Raw genomic sequence first — 10,874 nt, 5'->3', positions numbered from 1 at the left:
CTGGCTTCATTTTTTTCTGGAAAGAAAAAAGAAGAAATTAAACGGAAGCACTTGCTTTTAAACAAGAGAGTTTTGGAAAGAACTTCAAGAAAAAAAAAATCTCCTATTCTGTTGCTGCTACAAATTCCACCACTAAGTTTCTAGCAATGTTTCTGGTTAGGAGCAACTGAGTGACCTTGGGAAAACCTTGCTGGAGTTTCTAACATGCTAGTTTTCATATTTTGTCTCCTGCAGTTGCCAGGGTGGTTGTAATACGGAAAAGAAAATCATTGAAAAATCTATGACTGGTATTCAAGGGGCTTAGAGCAAGCCCTGCAACTCCCCAGGCAGATGGAGATTTAAAAAAAAGCAGCAAGCTGGGCTGATGCTAGAAGTGTGTTTCCATGGGAACAGGGAGGTAGGGATGCTGCCTCGTACTTGACCAAATGCAAAGCTGGCTCAGGATTAGGATTAAAAAAGAAGTGGCCAGATTCCTACTGCCATTCAGAGTGTTTTTTACATTCCTAAATACTTAACAGGGCTCTTTAAAGTCTGCACGAACTCTACATCCATGTGCTGTTGTGAGGATTTAATAAATTTAAAAAGTTGTGTATGTTTGACTGTAAGCTTATAAATAGAAGTGTATATCAGAGCACATTTTCTTTAATGATCCATGAAAACTGACTGCATTAATGGGAAATGAATGTCCATCCCTCACTTCTAGACAAGGTCTAGGGTGGTGGTCTTTGTCTTGAATGCTGCTCTGTGTGGTATGATGCTTACCCCAGCCCAATCCAGCTCTTCTAGTTCTCCAAGAGGCAATGTTGAGATCACCAGACAGGAAAATCATGCATTTGCTATTGCGCAGCAATAAAAAAAAGAGGCAGGATAATTATTTTAAATTGTTAGTCTTCCACTGCCCCAGGAGAATGAATCTAATTGTTGTCTGATAAACATCAATGTTATTTAAATATTACAAGAATCAGAAAATAGTTTGTGTTAGCATAAGTATTTCAAAATACACTTATTATTTATCTTTGAATGTTTGAGATTAGATTACCCATTCATCTAGTTTTTGTCTAGCTGCAGTTCTCAGAAAAATCCCTATAAAACTTATATCCTGTTTTTAGGCCCTTCGTTACTCCAGCAAATTTGAAGCAATAAACAAAGACCAAAACAAAAGTAGAGAACAATAAAGACAAATTCCTAGAATGGAAGTAGAGTTAAATATACGCACTCCTGTGATATATTTATATTTTAAGAGTTAGTAATTTTTCATTGACTAAAACAATAAACAAGATTCAAAATCCCAGCTATTGAACAGAGGGGAATTGAGGCCCAAACTAAGGGCATGTTGAAAAGTAGATCCTACAGTTTGCTTCTTGTCATAGTTTGTTGACAAATGTCACAAGCTGAAGAAGTGGCCAGTTACGACCCCTTTCAAAAAAAACCTTAGTAGTAGGGGTTAAGGTTTGCACACCTGCATTTCCAGCACACAGATACCTTCCTATGCTTGCATAAATATAAGCAAGTAACTTTGGCTCATCTTTTGAACACTTGTGAGAGGAGATTTTTAGAATTTGTCTTTTTAAAGGCCTGGTGAAAAAAAATTTCCTTCTGTTTCTAGAAACTTCTATGCTTAACCTTAAGCTAAAAAGCATCTGCTTGAGCTAGGACTACTCACACCATGTAAGTTAGGCATGCAAGTCTCTGCAGGACAGAGTTGGATTTCTTCCTCTGCATAAAGAGAAAAATAAGAAGTATTCACCCATGATATATATATTTTTAAGCACACCTTGATGCCTGTTCTGCTTTTCAAGGAAGACTAACACAGTCCGGCCCTATGCCGACGTTCACACGTTTTTGCAAGGCCAGTCTCGCCCCCCAGCAGCCCGAGGAGATGTTCCGCAGTGCCGTCAGAGGCACCTGCCGTGCTCCACTGCTGGTGCAGAAGCCCCCGGCCCTCAGGCAGGTGGGCGAGGGTCGGGTGATGAGCAGCGCGCTTTCCCGCTGCGGGGACTGGACATTCTCGGGTGCTCCGTGTAGCAACATCGATGAATGAGGTGCTTAAGGCAGCAGCCGCAAACAGCAATTCACCGGGTGCGGCTCGGAGCCCTCCGGGAGCTGAGGGTGGGGGACTGGCTGCCCCCCAAAGCAGGGGGTGCCTTGCCATCGAGTGCCCCCCTCCCCGAGAGCTGCGGGGTGAGGAGAGCCGCTCTTCCCCAAGCAGGGAGTGCCTTGCCATCATCGTCCCTGTCCCCCGCGCGGGGTGCCCGAGTCCCCCCCCCCCACCCTCCCCCGCGGTCGCAGCGCCGCCCGTGATGCGATGCTCGCGGCGGGGAGGCGGCGGCGCGGGCATTTGCATGGGCTGAAGGCAAAGCGGCTTCGCCCGTCTGTTTTATTTTTAGCTGGCAGCTCAGGACAGCGTAGCGCAGCTCCGCTCCGCCGGCGGGGCGGGCGGGGCGGCAGGCGAGGGAGGACCGAGCCGGCAGGGCGGGCGGACGGACGGGGCACCGGCGGAGAGAGGTTACCGCAGGCGAGCTGCAGCCAGCCGGGCTGCGGAGCGCCGCCGCCCCCGGCTCCCGCCCCGGCGGCTGCGAGCAGGGAGAGGCAGGGAGAGACAGGGAGAGACAGGCAGCGGCCTCCGGTGTCCCCCTCGCTGCGGCCGCGGTTCACCCCGGGCTGGCGACTCGGTGCCTGGCTTCTCCCCCGCCGCAGCCGCGGCGCGCCCGGGCCCTGCAGATGGCCAGTCCTGGACTGGAGCTGGGAGAGGTTCAGCCTCCTCCCGAGCCCCCCCAGCCTGAGCTGGCCTTCACCGAGGCTCAGAAGTGGATCGAGGTAAGCCCGCGGGATGGCAGGGGTGCGGGCGTCCGACCCCATCGGGGATACCCCGCGGGACGACCCGGTGTCCTTCCCTCCCCCCACCCAGCCGCTGTCCCCCCGGGGATTGTAGGCGTTTTATTCCACGCTGAGCTCTGTCCCGGCCTCCCCGCCGCTCTCCCCAGCTTTCCTCGCTGCGGGGAAAGCAACCGGGGCCGACCGAGCCGCCGCTCAGCCCCCGCGCAGCGTGCGCGCCTCTGGATGGGCCCCCGCCCCCCTTCCGTCTCTTCCAAACTTAATCTGTTAATCGCATTTCCCCTCCCCGCCCCCGGCGTTGGGATGAACGGGACGGCTGTAAACACGAGCGGGGCAGGTGCGCGGAGCTACGGAGCGGACGCGGATGCTTCCCCGTCCCCGCGGGGCTCCCGGGGGCGGCGAGGGGCCCCCGCCCTGCCGGGAAACGCGCGGCCCCGCGCCCCGCCGGCTCCCCGGGCCGCGGCTGGCGGCCGCGCAGGTAGCGCTCCGCAGTGCGCGGAGGGGCGGGCCGTCACGGCTGCGAGGCCGGGGACAGCCCTGCTGCCCCTGTTCCCGTCCCTCGGCCGACCAAGGAGAGATACTTAGTCTCGCTGTTCAAGCAGGGCAGAAAAAATAGATGTGCTTGCTGTTTGCTCGCGCCGTAAAACGGAAAGATGGGCAGGTGGTGGGTCAAATTTAATAGTTAAATATTTTGGCATGTGCCAATAGAGACGCTTAAAATAGCTCTCTATCTGATTTCCGGCACAGAACGTGCGTGAAGGTGGCATAAACCCAGATACCAGGGTAGCTGCTCCCTTCAGCTGTGGGCTTTGAATTTAATCTGCAGCTTTTAGAAAGCTTCAGTGGATTCTGTTTTCTGAAAGTGATTAGGCAAAAGGTTGTAAAAATTGTTGTGACTTTAAGATTCTGTGAAGCCCTGGGAATTTTGGACTGTGATGTTTCACTGTATCAACTGGAAAAGTAATGCTGTGTCAGTCTTCAGGGAATTGGCCCTGACATGATGTGACTCTGGCTGGTGTAGGACCAGAGGCAGAGGAACAACGATGAATATGAAAAGAAGGACTTTTGTGCCAAGAAAAGGTGAGCATGCAGCTTGGAGAAGTGAAGTGCACATAAACACAGTTTGTTTTGGGAAGATGAATACAGCAGTTTCTATATAGCCTTCTTTATGACAGAGGACTGAGAGAGAGGCACATGACTCCATCATACATATGGTATAAAAATATCTTGTGACCGTCAGTCCTGCTGACTGCTAATGAAGCCAAGAACTCAATGGTGGAGCAGTTCTCTGTAGATAACGAAGCTGTCATCAGCAACTCCAGGCACGACAATAATTAAGGGGCTGTAAGTCTTCCTGTATTAGAACAGAACCTTGGGGGTCAGGCAGAAACTTCTCTCTTGGGCAGTTTATTCCACAGTTCACTTTGGCAGGAGGTCTCATGCCTGTCTCTTGTGCTATGCAGGACCTGGTGAGCAGAGCAGGAGGGCTGTTTAGCTTCTGTGTTCTCCGTGCAAGCCCAGGAGTTCCATGTGTACAGAGGAAGCTGTCAATAACTTCTTGTGCGTCCTCCACTTTTTAAATCTGCTTGATGCATGAATGACAGAACTGTAATGTACTGCTAATTTTGCAGCCGTCCCCTTGCCTGAGGAGAGTGTGTCAGGAGCCTGGAGCATTGCCATGGCTGTGGTGTGAGAGGGAAGCATCTGCCTTTCCAGCAATGCCCAGAGTTGATGCTCCCACTAAGAGAAAGAAGGAGGAAGTTGCCAGTGAAGCAAATGTGGTTTAATTTGCCTAACACATTGTATTTCCTTTTAATCCCAGTTTGGCTTAAGCTCTGGAGCATGAGGGTTATTACCTCTTCCAAAAATCTGGTCAACATCCACTGTTCTAAGTCTGGATGGTTTGAACTGACTGAATTACGGAGAATTTGATATGCTAGCGCAAAGTTATTGAAAAGCAATATCACTCTTAAAAAGAAATAAAAAAATAAGAAATTATCCAGGTATCAACATTCAGTGTGCCAAGCCCTATTGATTTGCATGAAAACCTGAAATGGGGGTCATGCTGTGTCTGGCTACTAGGTCCATATGCTTCAGCTGGCTCTGTTCTTGTCTCTCACCAGTTTATTCTCGGGCCTAGAGATATTAGCAAATGTCCAGTGCGTTGTATCTTCCAGCTCCCTTCTGACCATTTAAAATTACACCTCTCTCAAATGAAAATAAAAGAAATTGTTATGGTTGTGAGCAGGGCTGTTGAACCTGTAGTATGGAGCAGACAAGCTAGTGAGAATATTAGCAGTGTAAGCTTAAAACCTGTCTTAGGCTGTAAAATAGTGCCATGCAAGGAAATTAAAGTAGAAATGGACAGTCTGAAAACTCTCTGAGCTTATTGTGCATTTTTACTTCTAACGATTAAGTTGTGCGACTTGCTTGTTGGATTCTTGTCTGGTTTAAATCCTTGTGTGAGTGCTGTCACTATTGTTGTAGGGTTGACAGAAATCCACCCTGTGGTCTGCAGTACATTTCTCCTCTGGTGGGACTGGAATGGGAGGCTTCTCCTCTGCTTGTGGATGGGCAGCCAAGACATTAAGTGATGAATGTTTAGATTTGCAAGGATCAAGGAACTTCCGTTCCATTGCTGCAGAGGTTTTAGGGGTCTTGTCTTCGCCCCTTTTACCAGAGCTGGTCTTTTGGGTGCCAGAAGCCTTCCTTTTTCTCTGCCAGCCTTACTTTAATCTTCATGCTGCAGTGTAGTTGTGGTCTAAATTGCACTGAGTTTGGTGGATTCTTGTACTAATCCTTTTGTCTCTCCCTGGAGCTCTGACCCAGTAGCGCTGAGGTGTTCACCTGAGCAGGGAAAAAGGCCAGAGCTCTGACTCTTACTGCCAAGGCTGCTTATATATTTAACAAGCTGTGTTTTGTAAGAGAGTATTTTGAGTGGTGATAGATCTGGTTTCTTCTCTGTATTGCAGAAGGTGGGATTTTGGAATTCTGTGGGATTTTGGAATTCTGTGGAATTTTGACTGTGGTAGGAATCCAGAGTTCAGGCTTGCTTAATTTTGCATAAATATCAACTGTATCCATCTTGTACCAACAAAGCTATAAACTGTTAGTTTAGTTTAGCTTGGCATGTACTACTGAAGTGAAGAATGCCCTCTTAATGATAAAATGTACCTTATTAGTAGCACTCAGAGGACTTAAAATAAAGCCACTGAATGAAAAACCCATGTGAGACAGCTACATCAGTCTGCATTATTAAAGGTGTGGTATCTCATTTCAATTAATGCATCTCAGTTTCACTGAAAGAATATATCTGTCTTGTAAAGCCTAGTGGCATACTACAGCAAAATAACACATCTAATTGAATCTACTGATCTGTAATCTTAAAATATCAAGGTTCTCTGTATGTGTTTAATCTAGAATAGCTGGTGGTGGAAAGAACATCTGTATAAACAAGAATTATTCTTACTGTAAAGACTCATAGGAGAATAATATGGTAATAAAGTCACATTTAATACCGGTGTAACTCCTAAGGGTATTGTTATCTCCTCATCGTGCCTCCTAGCCTTGCCTCATTAATATGCTCTCTCCTCATTGCTGAGACTTGGTTCAATTAGGGATGGCTTTTCCATAGATTTATATTCCTCAGAAACTTTGCCAGCTGGTAAGAATACTTCCTTTATAGTGGTATGGCAATAATAAACAGTGTTTTTCTGTCCCCTGTAACCAGTGCTTGACTTCATCATTCCCACTAGATGTGTGTAGGCTAAACCCCATCAACTTCTAATGAATCTGCTGCTTTTGTCCTATGTACATTCCCTGTGAGAATTCTCATGTTAAGGAGAAATTTTCCAGCCAGAGAAGTTTGTTGGGTGTTTTGTGGCTTCTTTTTGCCTTCTAGCAAAACACCTCTTAGATTTTTGTATTTAAGGTGATGTTTTCAGTTGGTAACAGTGGTGCTGCTTCTAGGAGAAGCTGTAGGACCATGCGCATTCCCTAATGCTTCTGGATGTGTCACATCATACAGCAGAATAGGCAGGCCATTTCTGTACTACTTCTCTATGGAATAGTTTGAGAGGCATAAATTGAGGGAAGTGACTCAGGCAAATAAACTTCATGTGATTTGCTTGAGCGGGGAGTCTGGAAACAAGGTTTCTATAGGGTGTCTCTCTCAGCCAGAGAGCTGAGTTTTCCACTGCAAAAATTTAAGATTTAAAAGGAGTTGAAGGTAGTTCATTGACCAAATCTTTCCTGATGGTGATGGACTTGTTTGGATTATCTGCAGTGGGGGCCTGAACTTGCGTAATATGCAAGTTTGTTTACATGCCCTTCAGAATGTGGTATGACCTTTGAGGGACATCAGAGATAAAGCTCTTTTGGTGAAATGTATTGGGGAAGCTAACTGATTTCCAAATATGTGTAGACATCTACTCTTCCTTTGCTGCAAAGCTGATTCTAAGATCCTTGAACAGGGACTTCAGTTCCTTTGAATATTGATACAGTTTCTAGAATGGTGATGCCTATAGCCAAACTGGGACCTTTGGGTACCACTACAGTCATGCCATTATTTGGATAGGAATGGATTAAGTCCAACAGACATCCTCTCCAGCAAGCATTTCTGGAGAATTCAGTTTAACTACTTCATGAGAATATTTCAGTACAACCACTTAAGTGTAGAATGTTGCACCAAGCTCTAAAACTGAATGGTTTTATTAATCAAATATTGTAGAATAGTTGCTGAATGAGCCTCCAAGCAGTGTTTGCCATTCAAATTTCTCAGACTTTAACCTTTCTTTTTAGTTCTTTTTCTTCTGCTGGAAGAGTGTCTTACCTGTATACTTTATGTAATGTATTGGGAATGAATTTATTAATGTGAGAAAGTGTATTCTCAGACTAGAAGAAACCTATGCAAATTGTGTTTCAGACAAGTTGCCTGATACGTGGACAAACTAAGGTATAAATCAGAAGAATCCTTCCCGCAGTGTTGGTAAGGTAACCATGAAGAGTCAAAAGGTGTGTGGCTGGTGCCTGGCCCTAGATGTATGTGAATGCAGGATAACTTTACTGTGGTTACAGTGACTGGACTTGGAGAGGAATTCTTCACTGCTACCTCTACATCTCCTCCTGGGCAGCATTTAGGGACTACAGGCAGGACAGATGGAATCCTCTTCATTCTGGCTCAGTTAGTAATTTGGTGGAATGAGAGCTAAATTGATTTAACGAGGGGTGGAAGAACTCACCCGAACTCTCTGACCCTGTCAGACTACCACCTTCTAGAAATTTTTTCCTCTCCAGTTGCCTGACAGCCAACCTCCTGTGCTGTACACATGAACCCAGTTCCCTTGTCATGAGATTTGTTTAAGCCATGTTACAAGTAGCGCTTGGCACAGGGGTGAAAATAATCAGAACAACAATACTGTTGATGAAGGGATAATGTCAGGAAATGCAGGACTGAGCTCTTAATTGTCTTAAACCTGAATTAATTTCTACTTTCAGTATTGAAATTTTAAAATAGGTAAAAGATCTGACTGTAGCACCAGTCTGAGATGCCATTTTGCAGTTGGTGGTGGAGACCAGTTAGCACCAGGTAACCTCAAGTGTGTATGTTCTGCTAGTAACTACAGCAGAAAATGTAACCTCATTGTGCTCGTTCTGCTAGTAACTACATTTTAAAATTATTTCTTTTTAAGGCAAACATTGGTCCTCTAGAAAGGAAGGTGGAATCTTTTCCAGGTATGGAGCTTAAATAGTAGGTTGATACGGCAGAATTTTCCAGCTTCTAAAATGTTTCGGCTTACCTGGGAAGTGGCGTTTCATGACAGGTTATAAAAACTGCGTTATCTTTTGTTTGGAAAATCTACCAGTCTAGGAGCTTTTCATCCATGGATGAAAAATTCTGTGCATTCATTCTCTGCAAACATTCCAAGAAAACAGTTTTTTAATGAAAAAGCCATTTATGGGGTGAAAGTGTCACTTAAAAGGGCAGCTGCATGGGGAAGGTATGAACATTTTGGCATGTACTCCATGAAGATCTAGGCTTTCCCTCCTCCTTCTCCTCCTCCTTCTCTTCCTCCTTCTCCTCCTCCTCCTCCTCCTCCACTAGTCTCACTTGGGCCCTTAGATCACAATGAGTACAACAGAAACTACGGCATCAGTAACATGAATTGAAAATTGATAGCTGAAACTTCTCCCAGCTATGTTAATTGCTGTCTTGGGCAAATGGGCTGTGGCTGTCTTTGAGACAGCCTTGTCAGAATATGAAGAACAGTAATGTACCATAGCTTGAAATGAAGAAATCCCTGCCTATTACTGCCTTTTATTTTATAAATGGCATAAATATACTTCCTGTACCTGGGACAGGGTGGGGACTGACTGCTGAGGCAGCAGCTCTGCTGGAGAGGACTGGGGGAACCTGTGGGAAAACAGGCTGGGACAGCCTGCGGTGTCCTGGCAGCAGGAGAGGCTACCCCTTCATGATCTTCTGGAGCTGGTAGTGATTGAAGTGGCTATTCACTCCTGTTTGGCACTTGCTAGGCCCCTCTTGGAATACTGCATCCAGTTTTGGAGCCCAGAGTGTGGGAGGGACATTGATAACGTGGAAGAAACTGAGAAGGAGCCCCCAGGCTGAATAGTGTCATACATGAAATCCCTATTTGTGCTTGGTCTTTGCATATTAAGTGCTTTAAGTAATTAATTTTGAGTTAATTATTTTTAAATTGAATGTTACAATTAACCCATCAGCCCAGGTACAAAAATCCAGTTCCATTATCAGTGTTTCCATTTGTTTAAAGTTTATTAATAGAGTTGCACCCTTCCCAGTTAAAATTTTCCCAGTTAGAAATCACAAACTTGCCCCTTCTCAAAATTCAAACCACTGGTACACCATAAGAGTTACCTTTCCTGTGTTTACTGTATACTTTTACAAGTGTTTTGAGGTGTGTTAGATGTATTTTAATACTTTCTGTAAGTGTTTCACTTGCATTTTGATTCCAAGGCCAAAACCCCACCCAGTCTTAATAGCCAGCAGCTATTTTTAGCTACAGAGCCATTATTCTGCAGGCAAGTTCCACGGCAACCTGAATACCTGAATTTTAATGAAGGTATTGTATTCCCTTATCTCTAACTGATACCACCCCCCTTGACAACGATGAGCCATTGGTGGACAGAGATGATCCATCAAAGGGAAAGCACCAATCGCCTTGGACCGAAGGGGCGGGCTGTGGGCGGGCTGTGGGCGGGCTGTGGGGGGATTGGGGGCGGAGCAAAAACTATAAAAAGGACGAAGCCGAGAGGCGGGCTCTCTTCTCTCTTCCCTTCTTGCTCTCTCCAGACTAGCTGTGGGAGACATCGGTGCTGGGCATTAAAAGCCTTACCCCTTTTAAGGGGCTTTTAGTAATTTTTTAAAGTCAACCCAGCACTGCAAGTTTTTTCTCTACCTGAGGTCTAGTGCTGTCTCAGCCAGAAGATCTCAAATCCCTGCGCTCCTGGGGCATACCATCTACTGAGCCATAGGATCCCAAATTTTTATATTTTTCTGATTTCTGTAATTTTTCAATTTTTCTGTTTTCAATAAATTAATCTTTTTAAGAGTTGTCTCATTTCTCACAATAGGGCTGGGATATTTGCCATGAGAGAAAAGGTGATGGAGCTGGGCTTCTTCGGGAGAGGTGGCTTTGTGTGGACATGGCACAGCATCCCTGTACCTCTGAGCAGGTTTTTGAGAAGACAGATTCAGGCACTTCACAGAGGTGTGTGGCAGGAAAATTACATACTTGTCATAAATTAAAATAGGAAAGGTTATGGCTTGATAATAGGGAGAAGTTTCTTCACCATGAACCAGTTGAATATGGGTGCAGGTTGCCCAGAGACGGTGGAAGAACACCATCCCTGGAATGTTTCATTCCTGTCTGGACAAAGCTGGGAATGGCTTGGTCAGACCCAAGAGCTGCACTTGAACATAGCAGGAGGACTAGAGGCCTTCTGAGGTCCCTACTAACCTGGTTATTCTGTGCATCTGTGACTCCTTGACAGTGGGTGAG

The 10,874-nt window shown here is 45.8% G+C and overlaps 1 protein-coding gene across 1 annotated transcript in view; it reads left to right on the top strand.

Moving 5' to 3' along the window:
* Positions 1-2,438: 2,438 nt before the first annotated feature.
* LIMCH1 (LIM and calponin homology domains 1) overlaps positions 2,439-10,874 on the top strand; it is a 176,732-nt gene continuing 168,296 nt past the window's right edge. The window contains exon 1 of the mRNA XM_082281829.1: positions 2,439-2,817. Coding sequence (XP_082137955.1) covers positions 2,722-2,817 — 96 coding nt within the window. The 5' untranslated portion in view covers positions 2,439-2,721. The remainder of the gene's footprint in view (positions 2,818-10,874) is intronic.

Source organism: Coloeus monedula (assembly GCF_965178545.1).
Source record: "Coloeus monedula genome assembly, chromosome: 5".
Lineage (NCBI taxonomy): Eukaryota > Metazoa > Chordata > Aves > Passeriformes > Corvidae > Coloeus > Coloeus monedula.
This window is presented reverse-complemented; position numbering and strand designations above follow the sequence as displayed.